Source organism: Dromiciops gliroides, chromosome 3 (assembly GCF_019393635.1).
Source record: "Dromiciops gliroides isolate mDroGli1 chromosome 3, mDroGli1.pri, whole genome shotgun sequence".
In the NCBI taxonomy this organism is placed as follows: domain Eukaryota; kingdom Metazoa; phylum Chordata; class Mammalia; order Microbiotheria; family Microbiotheriidae; genus Dromiciops; species Dromiciops gliroides.
In genome coordinates this window covers 370,811,055-370,830,200 of record NC_057863.1, presented here as the reverse complement: position 1 = coordinate 370,830,200, position 19,146 = coordinate 370,811,055, and the positions used below count along the sequence as shown (strand labels likewise).

The following is a 19,146-nucleotide window of genomic DNA, read 5'->3' as shown; positions in this document are numbered from 1 at the left end:
AGGTATAAATACCAATTTGAAATCTTGATACTTTATCATTTGTTTCCCTGTATGTTATATTTATTGCATTTTTAATGCAATAACAGAGGTAAATCAGTGAGTGAAATTGTGATGGTCACCAAATTGGCCATAAATAAAATGATGACACTAAATAAATGCTATGTAATCCATTTAGTATATTTGCCTCTCAAATATGAAAACACGGTTTGGACCATCCTTGATGAATTATTGCCCGTGACAGAATGCCTCTGTTTTTATTAATTTCCAAATAAATTTTCATCCTCCTACTGAACTTTGCATGCCCCCTACTGCTTGTCAGTAACCAAGTTAGGAGATTATTGTCGATGCCTTTTGCATAGTGAATTTTGCAATTCTGTATGCCCTCTGTTATCCACTGCCGTAATCAGGACAAATGACCCTGTACACAGACAACCAATGCTCCAGACTGAAGAATGTCTGTCATCCTAAACAGAGGACATCGTCAAGCAACCTGTATCATTCATCTCATCATATTTGCCCCTGTGGCTTCTGTACAGATAGCAACAAATTAGGACTTTTAATTCTGTTAGGGTTTCTACCATTTTTAGACATTTATTGATTAGTAATAGATCCTATAATCTCAACACTGTAAATTTGGGTTTCTAAGCAACATGACATCTCAGTACACCAAAGGTTCAGAATGGGATATGGTAGAAAGAAGAAACTTAATAAAAAGCATCTTGCTTCATTATACAAAGTCTCATATAGACTGGAGATTCTGAGTTTTTTCTGTGTGTTCTTGGAAGTTTGACCGAAAATTGTGTTTCTAATTACACCCAAACAAATAAGTGAAGGAGTACTCAGAGAATGAGGGAAAAGCAGTATTGGGAAAATCAATGCAAATCAATAAAGGTATCTATCCCTGGTCCTAATATATCTTTTCCCTCTTCTTTTCATTTTCATACTTCACCCATTTGCTTTTATATAAATAATACTCAGAATCAGTTTTTATGAGTGCGTCTCATAGTTTGAGTATACATTCCCAAGGAGCCTGGTACAAATGTTGGATTGTTCAACTGATGTCTGGGCTAAATAACTCCTACATTTATATCCTATTCTTCCTCATTAGACTCAATGTGAAGGATCCTGGGAACATATTTATTTCTATTCACCATGCCATCTTGCTTGCTTCAACCATAATAGCATCCAAATGAAACCTGAGATGAAAAGACTATACCATATAAAAAGGATAAGGACAAATTCCATTTACTATTGAGTACAAATCCCATCTATACCAAATATATGTCCTCAATGATTTTTTCATGTCTTTTTTAAACTAATTTTGACAAATGGAAAGAAAAAAGTCGAAGAAAGGAAAAAAGATAATGTGAAAAGCATCTGCTGAAAGTCTCTACCTTTCTTTCCAAGAAGTACTGAATACATAGGATAAATAGAGTACACATGACTTTTTAATGCACAGTAAAAGTTCAAAACATTTGCTGGCAGACCCTTGTTGCCTTGTTCTCTGAAATAAGAGGAAGAAAAATTGTATAGCACTGCTTGCATGCACATTGAAGGACTCAGTGAATACTGAAGATTTTTCTCTCTTGTCTTCAGTGCAGAAAGTGGGTGGTAAGAAATAATCAGACTTAAAACTTCTGTGTGCTTATATAGGTGGAGGATAAATTAAACAAGCAATCCAATTGAGAGCCATGGAGTAACTGTGCTATTCCATACTGTGCTATGGCTATGGGGAAAATGGTAGAACACAAAATAAGTAAAAGATATGGAAGCTTAGTTAAAGAGATTAAAGCCAGGTTGTAAAGCTTAATACACATGAAACAACAGCAAATACAGCACAAGAGGAATGGTGCTGAAGAGGAAGAGGAGAAGTATAACAGTATCTGATCCTTAAGAGACCGTGATGAGTCAGGAAGACTATTGTTATTGTCTAATCTGAGGGAGAAGATTAGAGGAGGAGTATGAAGGAAGTTCTGGCCTAGTGTGGTAGTAGTGTGAGAGGAAAGGCTCTGGTAATAGTAGTCTGGATGCATGGAATGAGGAACAAGAAAAGTCAAAGATAACACAGCTAGTTTTATTCAGAACAACATGTAATGTTTCATTTTCTACATGCTTAGGGGATATGGCTTATTAGACAAACATTCAGATTTTCCTTTAGGTAAAATCAATAGGCTTTCTGAGTCCAATAGAATGACATCTAGGTGGTCCAGTGGACAGAGGGCTGGCTGAGCCTGGAGTTAGCAAGATTATCTTCCTGAATTCAAATCTGGTCTCAGACACTCACTAACTGTGTGATCCTGGGCAAGTCATTTCAACTTTTTGTTTTTGTCTCAGTTTCCTAATCTATAAAATGAACTGCAGAAGGAAATGGCTAACTACTACAGTATCTTTGCTAAGAAAACTCCAACTGGGGTTATGAAAAGTTAGATACAACTGAAAAACGATTAAACAAGTCCAATTAAGTGATTTTGTGTTAGTGGGGTTTTTTTAGTAATTCAGTTGTGTCTGACTCTGTGATCCCACGTGTGAAAGCTATTTATTGTAGCTTTAGAAACATACATGTGGCTATGCAAGACATCATGTACTACTTGGACCAAAGAATGCTGAGTTGGAGGTAAGAAGGAGGGTGATGAAAGAAGAGTTCCCCTGAAATTCTAGAGTTGAGTTCTTGTGAACATCCCATACAAGAAGAAAATCAGTCATTTTCCCATGAATATTTCTATGATAGAATAGAATTGGATGGATGGACAACAATTAATTTTCACTCTTGAATACCAAAATTATGCCAAAACATTTGATCTATTTTATTTTTCCATATTTGGATCTTATTAGAATATATACTTTGTGGGGCAGCTAGGTGGTGCAGTGGATAGAGCACCAGCCCTGGAGTCAGGAGTACCTGAGTTCAAATCCGGCCTCAGACACTTAACACTTACTAGCTGTGTGACCCTGGGCAAGTCACTTAACCCTAATTGCCTCACTAAAAAAAAAAAAAAAAGAATATATACTTTGCAGAAATCTTTAAGGAGAAAAAAAACTGTAGTTGGGAACTGCTACAAGCATTCATTTCAAAATTAACAAAGTGGGTACTTCTGAGGTTGCTAATCTATACAACTGTGAAGAAGTAAGTTGTAAAATATGCTGTAGGTGTTGCAAAATAAAGAATCTCGATAGCACACCAACTAAGTCATTTGGAATGAGAATCTCCCTCATTATTTTAAATAATGGAACTTTTTTAAAAGCTTTATGATTAAAAACTGGAGAAAACCATATTTATACTAGTTCTTTTGCCAAGAATCTTACATTCAAATGATGATTACATGGAAGATGGACTTTTCTTCCCCAACATTCTCTTTTGTCCTTTTTTATAAAGCCTTTCTGAATAAAAGCTGTTGTGCCCAAAAAAGCACAGGAAGACAGGATGAATTGGTATTTGAAAGATATGTTAAGTAATGCTTCCATGGCAGTACTTAAGCACTGTTCAGATCTTTTTTTTTTGTATTATAGTAAAGTTTATTTATTCTCCCAATCTAAACCTAAAACGTTGAGCATATTTTGCTTGGTGTATCAAATAGAAATTCCTTAGACATCTCAACAAATGATAACCCTCTTTCTGTGGTGTGGGTAGGAATGTGAAATGGATTCTCCTGTTCCTTTATTTGTTCTCGAAGGTTTTCTCTTTATATTCTTAAGAATTTAGGATCCATTATCATGCCTCTGGTGAGTTTTTTTTGTTTTTCACAATTCACAATACCTTTATTTTAATTTCTGTGTTCATATTATAAATCCCTCTAGAGCAAAGACAGCTACTACTATTTATGCATCTTTATTACTTCTTTAGAAAAAATGCTTTCTTTAATATTCCACTTGGGGTTTTTATTTTGTAGTCACTTTTCACTGTAAGAGCCTCAGTGAAGCAATAGCTAGCTGTTCCACATCCCAATTTGCTTGCTTACTTGGAGTCCTGGAGGATGTTATTATTGCTCTTTAAAAGTTAATCTTGGGGCAGCTTGGTGGCGCAGTGGATAGAGCACCGGCCCTGGAGTCAGGAGGACCTGAGTTCAAATCTGGCCTCAGACACTTAACACTTACCAGCTGTGTGACCCTGGGCAAGTCACTTAACCCCAATTGCCTCACTAAAAAAATCAAAAACAAAAACAAACAAACAAAAAAAAAACAAAACAAAAAGTTAATTTTGTGGCAGTTTGTCTGGAAAACATAGTACAGCCAGGGTAGTGAAACATCTATAGGTATAGATAGTGACCAAATCACTTCAATTATATAAAACAACCTAACCTTTCTATAAGTTGGTGACAACTTTTTTTTTAAAGAAAACTCTTCTTTCATTTTATTTCTTGTAAGTCAAGTGTTTCATAGGACAGAGGAAGACTCCTGAGCTTTTGTTACATATATTCAAAGGAAGCTTTTTTTGTGGCGGCAAAGAATTGGAAATTAAGGGATTGTAAATCAAGTGGGTGATGACTGAACAAGTTGTGGAATACTTCTGTGCTATAAGAAATGATAAAAGGGATGGTTTCAGAAAAGCCTGAGAAGACTTAAATGAACTGATGAAAAGTGAAGTGAGAAGAACCAGGAGAATATTGTACATAGTAACAACAATATGGTAATAATAACCGCCAATAATAGGTGACAATCCTTAAGGATTCATGGTGTAAAATTCAAGGATAGAACTGATGTGCAGATTTATGAATAGGGAAAGACTGGAGGGAAGGAGAGATTTGGGAACAAATTTTTAAATGACTGTTAAAATATAACTTTTTTTAAAAAATGCAAAAGATGTATGATTTTCTCAGGATTGGGAACTCCCCCTGGACAGAGAGATTTGGGAAGCTGTTTGGGGCATACATGTATTTAAGAATGTTTGAGTGTTTGAGGCACTCAAGTCAAGTAACTTGGATGACTCACCCTGGGTTATACATATAAATTTCAGAGGCAGCTTTTGAATCCATATCTTCCCAGGCCAGGTCTCTCCAAGCCTGAAATTGGGAGTACCTGAGTTCACATCTAACCTCAGATACTTACTAGCTATGTGATACTGGGTAAGTCACTTAATGCCAATTGCCTTAAACATCTGGGGTCACAGGGAATGGCTGAAAAAGTTGTGGTATATGAATGTAATGGAATACTTCTGTGTTAAAATGATAAGCAGATGGATTTCATAAAATCCTGCAAAGACTTACATGAATTGATGCTGAGTGAAATGAGCAGAACTGAGAGAACATTGTACACAGAATCAACACCATTTTGTGATGAGCAACTGTGATGGACTTGACTCTTGAAAGAAATGCAATGATCTAAGACAATGCCAAAAGACTTATGGTGGAAAATGCTCTCCACATTCAGAAAAAGAACTATGAAGTCTCAATGCAGACCAAAGCATACTGTTTTCACTTTTGTTGTTGCTTTTTTGTTACTGTTTTTCTTTATTTTTTCTTGTGTTTTTTCTTTCCTTTTTTTCTGATGAATGTGGAAATATGTTTAACATGATTATAATGTATAACCTATATTGAATTGTTTACTGGCTTTGGGAATGGGGAGGGAGGGGAGAGTGGGAGAAAATTTTGGAATTCAAAAAATATCTTTACATGTAATTGAGAAAAATTTAAATAAATAAATAAATTTAAACATCTGGGGCCATATCCAGATGTCACGATATATATCTTGCCACTGGACCCAGATGGCTCTATAGGAGAAAGTGAGACTGATGACTTTGCACAGCCCTCCCTCACTTAAATCCAATTAAATGAAAGTCATGACATCACCACAGATGTCATGGTTCCCTTTGAGAATGAAGGATAAGCAACAACAAGCCTAATACTCTAAGTTCTATGTCAAATTGCCTCTAACCTATTCTGAGGGCTCAATTATTATATTTAAAAATTGAGCAAAATATAGGGGGGAAGCATTTTCTTGAAGCATAAGATTAAGTGCAGTTAGAGGTAAAGGTAAATTGTTTTATATATGGGGGAAAGCATTTTCTTGAAGCATAAAATTAAGTGCAGTTAGAGGTAAAGGTAAATTGTTATATATATATATATATATATATATATATATATATATATATATATATATATATATATATATATATGTATATATATATAGATATATAGATAGAGAGAGAGAGAGAGAGAGAGAGAGAGAGAGAGAGAGAGAGAGAGCAGGGCAATGAGAGTTAAGGGACTTGCCCAGGGTCTCACAGCTAGTAAGATCTGAACTCAGGTCCTCCTGAATCCAGGGCTGGTGTTTATCCACTGCACCACTTAGCTGCCCTGGGTAAATGGTAATATGCTTGTATACTTGATTTCTCACCCCCATTATTAGACTATGCATTCCTTTCAAAATATAAATAATTCTTATGATTGAGGTATGTCTTTAATTTCATAGATACAGGCTTAAATCTTAAGCCATAATGTTCTATTCTATTTGGCAGCCATTCAGACATAAGCACCTTTGGGTAGGGAGTGGGGTATGTCTTCAGAAAACAATTGCCAAATTTATTCAAGTGTAAGTCCCACATAAATACAGCTACTTAAAAAAAATCAAAATCAGCAAAGTGAAAATAATAGCAAAGTAGCTTCAACTGAAACTGAACCTAGTGCAAGTATTATTAAATGAGATATATACAAGAGCAAGCATGATCTGTCATCATTTAATATAGGCTCATGACACCAGTGTGTTGAGAAATTGCACTGATTATTGTCTTTGAAGATGAAGGGTATAAAATTAAAGTCAAGTAGTCTTTCTATATTAGTTTTAAACTTTGTGTATGAATTTAGAGATCCTTAAAACTGCAGCTTAAAAAACTGAAATAAAGACAATAGTTATAATCATCTGACAATTTGAATTTAACTTTCAATTTTTAAAAAGTTAAGAAAGAAACATGTGATGAGCAAATAAAAAACTAATTTGAAGATATCAAAAGTAGTATAAACAAAGAAAATTAAAATATACTGAATTTGAAATAAACAAAAACTTAAAAGTCCAAATCTTTCAGAAAATGTGGTCTTCTATATTCATCATAGGAATTGGTATTATCATTGGGATCTCAAATAATAAACCTACAACCCAGACACAATCCTCCATCTAGTTGCAGCATACTCAAATTACAGGAAAAATTTTGCATTCCCCCATATATAAACATATGGCATATAGGAATTATGTAAATATTCCTTCTTTGATCTATCATTCCTTCTGTAATGGAAGTCATATATCCCTCAAAATGGGAAAGAATTGATATTACTATATCCAAGTACTCTCTTTTACTATGTATGTAAGTATGTATGTATATTTGTATGTATGTATGTATCTATTTCATCTATACAGACAAAAGTCTGAAGAAATAAAATCAATAAAAAAAGAAAAAGAGAAAAATAGTTTTTATTGACTTTCAAAATACAATTGGTGCTTGACTGATAGTCACTATTTCCTAGAGTGGCAGAGCATGCTTGTAATCTCTGCAGCTGACCATACATTAATCGTGAGATGAACCCATCCTTTAGCATGGTACATTTCATTATTATATTATAGTTGGCTAATTACTATCACTCTAATTGTTCATCCCAGTTGGCTTTTCTAGGCAACACATTGTGGTAGAAAGAAATCTAGATTTAGAATGAGAAGAATGAGGTTCAAATTATATTTTGCCCTTTTCTGACACTGAATCTCAGTTTTTTCATGTATAGAATAAGGGGAAGAAAGAGCCAACACTTGCACAGGATTATAGTGATCCAAGTACTTTGTAAATAGTCAAGTACTCTATTACATAAGTGTGAATTTCTATTATTGTTGTCCTAAATCTAGTAACTTAGCATTTTTTCCCTTTTCTACTTAAAGGATCAAGACCTTTCCTTATACAGTTTTCCAGTTCCAGTACTGGGTTTTTCATACTTAGCTACACAGGATGGGTTCTTGTTCAGCTATCCTCTGTATATCACAGCTGCTTCAAGATCAGGACTCTGATATTTCTCACCAGGCCTCTTGGAAATTAGAAACCATAGGCTCTGTTGCAATACACATCTGTACCCACAGGTATGGGGAAAAAAATGTATGCATGCCATACATTTAACTCTAATCAGTATCATTAATATTTTTCTATTACTTAGGTTTAGACAATCAACAAAATAACAAATTATGCCCTGATTTGTAGTACTTGACAATTTCCAAGATATATATGGGCACACTGAAAAAAAAATGGTTCTCAGAAGCTGGTTTGAGCTGGCTTTTGCCAAGCTCTTGCTAGACCTTTCTGTCACCTTTTGTGTGCCTGACCCTCCACTAATGGCCCACAACCATGCTATCAAGGTATATCATGCCTCAGCTCTCAATCTGGATACCTACATAATCCTCACTGCTAGATTTTTTTTTACATTGACTACATGTTCTGCTAATTATAATAGAGAAGAGATCGTGCCTAATTTAATCTTTGTACATAACCTACCACCTATGCTTTCAGTTGAAACCTAAATATTTATTGAATATAACCACCTATCTTCCTGAATATCCAACTAATGCAATGCTCCCCTAATGTTAGTCTGCTTGTCCAAGCTTTGTCCTGGTATATAGGAGGTAAAACTCCTAAAATAATCATTACTTCATTCAACACCTATTTAATGAAGTTCTACTATACAGGAATAAAACTGTTAATTGCCAAAGGATATATTAAAGAAATGTGTCAGAGTCCCTGTCCTTTAGAATTTATGTTTCTATTTGGGAAGAAAAGATGCATGCTGAAAAGACAAGTAATCAAAATCAATCTATTATAGGACTTTAGGCTTAGATTTGGGGGGGTGGCAGGGCAACAGTGGTTAAGTGACTTGCCCAGGGTCACACAGCTAGTAAGTGTCAAGTGTCTGAGGCTGGATTTGAACTCAGGTCCTCCTGAGTCCAGGGCTATTGTTTTATCCACTACACCACCTAGCTGCCCCCTGAAGATTTTTTTTTAACCATTGACAAGAAAACAGTAATGTTAGAAAAAAAACAAATTTGAAATATGAGTATCTCAGAAATTTTCTTCTTTAGATTGTATGTCAATAATTTTACAGAATGTAAAAGCAAACATCACAAAAATTATTTTTAATCTTGGACATGTATATTTTAATTATTATTGAATATATCCCAAAAAGCTACCTATGATTCAAATAACATATTTTTATATTCATAATAATTCATTATATTTATAGGAATAGGAATTGGACCTACAATTATTATAGGAAATTCATAATTGAATATACTCCCTTTACTAGTGCAGGTTGGTACCAGCTTTAAGACTTATAATCTTAAAGAATAATAGATAATGCTCAAAGCATTGAGAGATTAAGCAACTTGCCTGCACTGATAAATGGAGAAAACTACTAGGAGAGTAATGGTCCTGCAGGTAATTATGCAGCCATTTAATGAGTTGTTCAATTACAGTCAGAATCAGAGAGTATCAATAAATGGAGAGAAAAAAATGGAAGATCTAAAAGTCCTTGATGCTAAGGACTATAGTCATACAGCCAGTATATGTCAGAGGTGGTTCATAAATTTGGGACTTCTTGGCATCAAGGCCAGTTCTTTCGGCACTGCTTCACTCTTTCCTGACAGAGTATATTAATGTTGGCACACCTCTTGGCTTACATCATCTCATTTGAGTGTCACAATAACCCTGTGAGTTAATATAGATTTTATTCTCCCCATTTTACAGATAATAGACTAAGACTCAGAAAGATGAAGTGACTTGCACATAATCATACAACTAAGATACTTCAGAAAAGAGATTCAGACTAAGTCCAGTACTCTAGAATTCTACCTCTAGAACTAAGAAAACTGTAGTATACTGCCATGTACAAAGGAAAATCCTATAACAAAACATAGATTAGGCTATAAAATGATTTCTTCTGTAAACTGAGATTTTAGTATATTAGATTTCTTATAGTGTGGCCTCCTAATAGAGGGAAAGAATCCCCAGTCTCAACTGCTGACCTCCTTGCTTCAACCATAATTCAAAATAGCATCATTCCAAAATGGTGGAAGAATTCCAACACCACCTTTGAAATATATGTTATCCTGCTACTTCACTTGTACAACGGTTACCTTCAGTTTATCCATTTTGTGATTCCCATAATTTGTCAAAGGAAGACCCTTTGCCATAAGAATATGATGTTATTTTCTGTTAATGCATTCTCTTCTTACCTTGGGTGTCAGACCTTTGTCAAACTGATCTAAGTTGGATTTATCCTTCTCCATCTAACTTCATACTTAACCAAGGTGAAGGATTTAACCAGTCAACTAATCAGTAGCATCTAAGAGACTTCACGGGCACGAAAATAGCTCAATGAGTTTCGACTGAAATCAGTGTTGTTGTTGTTGCTTTTATAAGTGACCAGTATTTAATACCAAAGATGTTCTTATTTGATACTACAAAGTGTTAAGACAACCTTAGCCCCCCACCAAAAAAAAAAGATCCCAATTTGAAATTTAAGTTATCTCAGGAAATGCTCTTGCTTGGATTTTATAAGAAAGGTGCAACTAAAGAAATGCAAGGTTAAATAAAGCAGGATCCCTGTATTACAAAAATAGGAACAATACATGAATGATTCCTTCAGGCTCTAAATCTATAACTCTGATCTTCTCGAGTGAATAGAAAAGGATAAGCCTACCAAAATATTGATATGAAATTTCAATAATTCACATTAAATTAGCATTACTTTCATTTTAAGTCTTTAGGCCTAAATCCATTCTTCATATATCACATAATAATTATGATAATTATTACTGATTGTGCACTACTTTGATATACTTGACAAAATAATAGTATGCAACAGTCAATTAACCTAATTAGTACATAGGAGTAACATATATATGGCAATTTAAAGCTTTAAATTAAGTCTTGATAAATGTTTTAAATATGAAAGGAAGCACATTTAATAGGTTTTTAAAATAAAATAATAATAAAATCCTGAAATGTTACAAAAGTGTACCACTTGCCTGAGTACTGTGACCAAGTACAAAAAGCTAAAACTCAATTAGACATCTTATGGTAGCTTGTCTAATGCTTCTTAAAAGTTAATTTGTGGGGCAGCTAGGTGGCGCAGTGGATAGAGCACCGGCCCTGGAGTCAGGAGTACCTGAGTTCAAATCCGGCCTCAGACACTTAACACTTACTAGCTGTGTGACCCTGGGCAAGTCACTTAACCCCAATTGCCTCACTAAAAAAAAAAAAAAAAAAAGTTAATTCATATATATTTTCAGTGAGGACCCTAAAGGGTTTGTTTTTTTGTTTCTTTGGAAAAAACTCTGGGTTGGTTTTAAGGATTTTATAAAAACATACCTTAAAATATTAAGGACAGTATCTTATCTTAGCATTGTTCTGAAGATTCAATAATATACAAGAAAATGTTTTGAAAATTATAAAATATCAATAAATCATAGAACTTTGGAACCAGAAAGAACTCCAAAGATTATCTAGTTCACTCCCTCATTTTACAGGTGAGAAAACTGGGACTCACTATAGTCTAAGTAAAGTTTTGTACCAAATTAATTTCTTTTTTTTCGGCAAATATTGTTCCATAATACTTTGTAATATCATGTTAGATATAATACTAGGTGGTTTTGAGTTGAAAAATCATCTCACTGTAGCTGATTATAAATTTTGAAACTTTTTTTAATGAAACAGCTTGATTTCCATATTAGAAAACTGATACAATACAATACATTCCATTATTCTAGATTTTGTTTGCTTATAGTGGTATTAGACCTCCATGAGAAATGCTGCATTTTATATATCATCATCTGAGGAGGGAAAGACATTAAGGATATGGAAAACATAAAAAAATCAACTAATGACTGATATACCTCCTTTCCTACCTATACAAAGTATGTAGACAAGTTCCCTATACAAGAATAAAGGCCCATGTTCCTGAAGAACTTAATAGGGAACATAGGAATATTCACAAGCAATATTTAACAGCAAACTACATCTTTACCATTTCACAGATGCCTGACAGATGTAGTAAGTGTAAGATTCCATTATGCTGGATGGGGCAGCTAGGTGGCGCAGTGGATAGAGCACCGGCCCTGGAGTCAGGAGTACCTGAGTTCAAATCTGGCCTCAGACACTTAACACACACTTACTAGCTGTGTGACCCTGGGCAAGTCACTTAACCCCAATTGCCTCACTAAAAAAAAAAAAAAAAGATTCCATTATGCTTTTCCTGTTAATTATCAAAAGGCATTTGACATAGCAGAATAAAATGCTCTCTTTTCCAATAAAGTCTCTCCCATCTGTATTCAAAATTATTCAAGATTTTAAAATTTATATTATAGAAATAACACTATTAAAGTACTCCCATGTCATAAACACTAGGACCTTGAATAAAACAGAGAGATGTAAATATCCATGCCAAAACTATCTACCACTGTAGTGGAGGAGAACCAACAGAGAGTTTCAAGATGGAAGAAATCTTCTGCAGATAGTGACGTCCTTCAGCTATTACTGTTTACAGCTGATGTGGCTCTAGCTACATAAAACCCTAGGACATTGCAGGGCTCATAGAAAGTGAAATATAACCAATTGAAAGAGTCTGACCTGATCACCCACGCAGGAAAAATAAAGTGGATGGAGGTTGTTGATTGCTCAAATTATGAAACCTATCACCTATTGAGCATTCCATCAGTGTGTATATCTGGGACATATAGTATATTTGGACAATGCATTCATTCCAGGGTTGATCATGAGGAGGAAAGCAGGCTGAATTGTCTTTGAAAAGCTACAAAGATTCTTTAATGACACTAAGCTTCTTGACCTGTGTTTTTAGTAGCAATATCCTATTGGTGTTACTATATCTCAGTGAGGTATGTAATCCAATAGTCTCCAAAAAAATGAAAATTATTATCAAACAGATGGCAACAGAGTAGCTCATGATGGATTTAGACAGGCTATAACATATAATTAAGAAAGAAATTTGAAGGATTGGAGTAAAGGATATCATCAAGGATGATAAGCTGGTGACATGGTGAGGGTGAGAAATAACAGATAGACAATCAGGGTTTTTCACTGGTACCTTTGGGATGTTAGGAAAAGATGAAATATGCCTCTAGCATATTGGGTATACTCTTTGTGATGAAATTATTCATGGACATGGAGAAGAACTGCAGGATGGCAACCAAGGATGGGTCATGATCTGAATTATTGGAGGAAGCTCCTAAATTTAGGAGATCAAATACCTATTTGAGTATTAGTTTTGCATATATACAGTTTGTACATCAGCCTTATTCATTTTAGGAATATGGGATGTAAGAAAATGGTATGGTTGTATGGAATTATCCCTCCATTGAATGCCATAATCACAAGTTATTATTCATTTTTATAACAATGATAATATGTCTAATCCAAGAAAACATTTCTAATATTTAAACAAATTGTTACTCACTTTCAACAATTACTTGTCTGCCTTCCCAGTTGTCCTTAATCAGCTGTATATTTCCAAAATGTGCATCACTGTAGAAGATACGATTGGTTCCCTTTCTTCTCAAGCTGTAGTCAAAAGCCAAAGCTATCACATTTTTGAAATAATTTGGATTTTCATATGGTCTAACTGGTGAGTTTAAATTGGTTTCATCTGAAAGATGTATACTTTTTAATATTGTTCTCCCTGAATACAGTAAATAACCTTCATGTCTTAGGCAGGTAACTCCATCCTCTGCAAGGTATCCATGTGCACATGCGCATGTTCTTTGAGAATTTCCTCGATATAAACAAAGTTGCTGACAGCCACCATTATCCTTTGCACATACACTGGTACCTATTGGGAGATATGGAGAGAAAATAATTTTCTTTCTTAGGATCTATTTGAAAGTTACACAGAGATTCAAATAATATGGGGTCACTATGTTTCTTATAATGGACAGGATTTCCCTTTGTTACAAATATTAATGACTGTACTGTATGTCAGTGACAGTCTTCATCTGCTTGCTGTGACATCCAAACAAGATTAACTGTTATTACCTTTGAATCAGCCAATTTTCTAAGACTTTAGGTTGTAAATGGCAGTAGTAGAGGCAATTTAATCACTAAAGAGTTCCCATTCCAATGAAGTCACAGTTCCACAGTGCCCATCCTTATCTCAATAGTGTATATAGCTTTCTAATATTGAAATAATATACCAGTAAAGCGAAGTTAGGGAAAATTATACTCCAGGACCTTCAACTCAAAATATATTTATTTCTTTTCTTACAGGTTTTCCATTTAAATTCTGTATCTCTACAGCACCTATAATAGTTACCATTCTGCACATAATAGGTACTTAATAAAATGTTGAAATGAATGAGCATAAATCTCTCATCAAACCAATATAATGCCCATTCATGTGATGTAACTATATTTAAAAAGAGAGCCATATATAGTTTCTTGTGTGATTAATTTTGCAATTTTCTTTAAGTGAAATAGAATTTGTTTTTCTTTTGATTAAATTGCTTTGGTATTGGGGCAGCTAGGTGGCACAGTGGATAAAGCACTGGCCCTGGATTCAGGAGAACCTAAGTTCAAATCCAGCCTCAGACACTTGACACTTACTAGCTGTGTGACCCTGGGCAAGTCACTTAACCCTCATTGCCCCGCCAAAGGAAAAAAAATTGCTTTGTTAGTTATGAAAAATACATTTCAAAAATGAAATGATTTAGAATGCACATCAAATTCAGCTAGCTGGTACAGTGGAAAGAATCCTGGACTTGGAGTCAGGAAGACCTGAGTTCACATCTAGCCTCAAACAATTAAGTATGATGTATAACCCTGAGTAACTGCTTAACCTCAGTCTTTCTCAGTTTCCTTATCTGTAAAATGGGGAAAATAATAACACCTATTTCCCAGGGTTATTGCAAAATGCTTTTTAAACCTTAAAACATTATATAAGTTCTAGCAATAATTATTATTCATATTTAGAATAATGCATTCTAAGCATTCAATGTATCCTGTAGTGTAATGTACCCAATAATTTAGTTACTTCCTAATTTTCTCATATCCTATGACTTTCCTGTAGTTTGCCTGCATTCCTTATATTTAGATCCTATTTCCTTATTTCATGTATTTGCATATACATATCCTATCCATATATATTCTATAAGAAAACTGTGAATATAGCATTATTGTGCATATATATTTACATAAACATTAGAAGTACATGAATATATACACATACATACATACATATCATATATATTTTTTTTCTCATACAAGTTATATTTTTTCTTAAAAATCTTTACCTAGGGAGATCATTACTTGAAAGTTTTAGATACATAAGAATAAGACCTTTTTTAAAATAAAATATGTTTTTGTATGTAGATGTATACATATATGTATGAACATGAGACAATATAAAATACTTCATCCAGTTGTTGAAAATGACTCACCTTTCTCTCTTACTCTATTAAAGATTTTGACTTCCTTTAGGTTGACTCCAAGGCCTGTTCGCATGGTCACTGCATCTGTGGCATCATTTTTGTGACCTCTTCGGATAGAACCATTTGCATGTGCTCTGTTAGAAAGTTCAAGATGCCTGATCAACAAACTTCAACTAATTAAAATCAATCCAGTCATTAAACTGAAGCCAGCAGATGGCCAAACAGAAGGTAAAGAAAGCAACTCTAGTGTATGACATTGATATGCTTTAGCTTTGAATATCAAAAGTACCTTTTCTGTGGAAATTACATGGCTTTGTGAGATCCTTTTTGTGACCTTGCTAAGGAATGGCTAATCCTACAAGGGTAAAGCAGCTGGCACTGAAATAACATTTTGAGACTCAAATACTTATGGAAAAATAAATTACCTGTCAGACCAGTAGATGTAAGCCCCAAAGACTGCGACTGAAAACATATCCACATTGCTCCCTGACAGCACAATCTCCCGATTCCCTCCACTCTCAAGGTCGATTCTTTCTATCTTGTCTATGCGAGCATCACACCAGTACAATTTATTTTCCTAAAGATCAATTACAAAGTAAAGTTTACCAAGCTATTTTTATCGAAATGTTTTATTAAAAAAATAATGGAAAACTAAACAATGAAGGCCATGATAATATAAAAGAATCCAGGAGTTAACATACTTTGAATATTGAAGGAGAAAAAAGTAACGACAGACCTCATAATCTATGGAGACACCATTTGGCCACGCTATTCCCATGCTCACAAGGACAACCTTCTCAGAACCATCTAATCTTGCTTTGCCAATGCAGGGATTCTGTCCCCATTCAGTCCAGAACAGGTAGCTGAAATTAAATTATGAATTTATAATGATGTAGAAAGATTCACTTAAATCAATGCAATTAAGATCAAATAAATGAACAAAGCCATTGGAGGGAAAATTAAACCACATGTAAAAATTAAAACAACAATTCCATGTGCTGCTACTAACTGGATATTACTGTTGGATTTCTGTATTTATCACCTATTTTTTGCATGCTTATTTTTTTCTATTCTAGGTAAAGAAATCAAACACAAAAATACAAGATCATAACATCTGAAATCAAAGAAATTTGAGTTCATAAGTTTTGTGTCAATAGCCAAGAGCTTTGGGGATAAAACAGAATAAATCTTTTGAATTTGGTCCTTTGAGTGGACTCTCTTTAGTCAATCATTGCACTGTTTTCATCATAAGGAAAACAATGTTTCAACCAATGCATAAGTTTTGTTTGTCCAAAAACTGCAGGCTCAACTAGGTTTGTGGCTAAGCAGAACCAATATAAGGTTGCTCTAAAAATCCTCATGTAAAAGTGCCCAAGATGCACCTGACAATTCTTAGAGGAGCTTCCTCTATTACTCAAAAGAAAGTTTAGAAAAAAATGGCTATCAATCAGATCAACAGACAATCTTTTTGCTAAAGGCTTTATAATCTCAAATAATAAGATAAAATAAACGTGTCCTATGTACTTGGGCCAATCAGGGTAAAGATAGTTTCTGGAATATCAGACTGTTCTACACTGATTCTCTACTAATGCATTACAATAAAGGGGTGGGGGAATCCAACATTTTTTCTTACCACTGACAGTGAGGAACCTTATGATGTTGAAGCTATATTTGGACCCAAAAGTAATGGTTGCTGATATAACAACTTTATCCCTCAAAAGGACAGCTAAAGGAATGTTTGTTCTGTTGGATTAAATTGAATAAAACCACAAATATTGACAATGAAGTCCTTATTATTGATGTATAATTTAAAAACTTATATAGATATCTCCATAGCCACACTTTTCAGTGTATACTGACTGAAAGACACTTGTGGGATACTTTTTAAAATATAATATTATTCCTTTAAATATAACACCATGTAGACTTTTTAGTTTTTTTTGCACAGTCTTTAAAGTTATATTTGTTAGGGACAGCTAGGTGGCGCAGTGGATAAAGCACTGGCCTTGGATTCAGGAGGACCTGAGTTCAAATCCAACCTCAGACACTTAACACTTACTAGCTGTGTGACCCTGGGCAAGTCACTTAACCCCAATTGCCTAAAAAAAAAAAAAAAGTTATATTTGTTAACAGAAATGAAAGAAAAGCCGTGAATGGTTATACCCTCATCTGGTCACTGTATACCTAAAATATGTCATGTCACTTCCACTGGAAATATTGTTTTTAGAAGCTTCCCTTATCTCACTCAAATTAATTGTGCATAATTACTAATTGCCCCCATGCTTTAAACTGGTTGTTGACCTGGTATCCAGTAGAAAATGCCTTTGGGAATTAATCCATTAAAAATAATCAATGTGAGTTGATATGTCCATAAAGGATATAATTTAAGGAGAAAGAATAGTTTTCTTTTTATTCTAAGAGATAGTTATCACACTATTTTTGCCAATATCATACATCTGGGAACTAGTCATAGGAAAATAACGGATAATGGCTCTATATAATGATCATAGCTCTGTGACAGTTTTGTTTACATCACACAGATTGCTAGGCATAATTATTTCTGCCAATGGGCCTACTTATACTTTAGGTGAGTTTAAGAAATTAAAATGTAAGCTGTCATAATTACACCTCGTTGTTAAGAAGCAAAATGGTAAGGTTATAAGGATAACTAACTTAGACTATTAAGGATATAGTAAAGTGACTTTCTGGTGGAAATCAGTCAAAAAGACTTTTCAAAGATTTTACTACTCAAGTTCAGCAACAAGAATCAATCCAGGAGAATTATTAATGATTTTTTTAAAAACTTGCCTTAACAGCCTTCACTCAGAATTATGTTATTATTTGCTGATCCTTTTCTGAGCTATTATATGACATAATTATAGAAATGTTCATTATTGAAAAAAGAAATAGAAAATGAAACTGTGATTTTGTTGGTATTGTACCTATCAGGTAAAGAAAGAAAATTCCTCTACCAATATAAGATAAAATTTTCTCTCCACCTGATAGAATTGGATAGTTGTGTACACCACCACAGGGTTAAGGGGCTTGCCTAGCATCACAGAGATAGTATGTGTTAGAGGTAAGAATTGAACCTTATTATGGTTTCAGGGTGAATTCCCTATCCCTTGTACAATGTTGTCTCTTAGCAAAAAGATGAAATGAAAACATTAAAGGTATACACATCAGCAAAAAGGGGGAAAACTATTCCTATTTGCAGATGGCATGATGGCATACTTGGAATACCTCAGAGATTCATTGAAAAAATGAATCAAGATGGTTAAGGGCTTCATCAGGATGGAAGACAAAATAAATCCTGTCCTCAAAAATCATCAGCATTTCTATATAGTATAAATATAACCAAAATGGTATGATAAGAGAAATTACATTCAAAATAATAAAATAAAAAATATTTGTGAGCTGGTCTTTTAACACACATGTACATACACAAGATTTATAGAAATTCAAGTATACAAAACTTTATATACAGAAGCAGAGGGACAAATAATGAGAGAAAAATTCCCTACCTGTATTTGTGACATATCAATAAAAGTGACAATACTACATAAATTAATTCATAGATTTAGTGTAGGGACAATCACATCACTCAGGTGATACTCTTTAGAACTAGACAAAATAAACCCCAATTCATTTGGATGAACAAAATAGCTAAAATATCAATTATTATGAGAAAAGATATGAAGTAAGTGGAAATGGCTCTATCAGACTTCACATTACTAACCAGTAGTCTTC

The 19,146-nt window shown here is 34.0% G+C and overlaps 1 protein-coding gene across 1 annotated transcript in view; it reads right to left on the bottom strand.

Moving 5' to 3' along the window:
* Positions 1–19,146, bottom strand: part of LRP1B (LDL receptor related protein 1B) — a 2,279,180-nt gene that overhangs the window by 604,341 nt on the left and 1,655,693 nt on the right. The window contains 4 exon segments of the mRNA XM_043994810.1: positions 13,431–13,802; positions 15,406–15,530; positions 15,822–15,973; positions 16,133–16,259. Coding sequence (XP_043850745.1) covers positions 13,431–13,802; positions 15,406–15,530; positions 15,822–15,973; positions 16,133–16,259 — 776 coding nt within the window.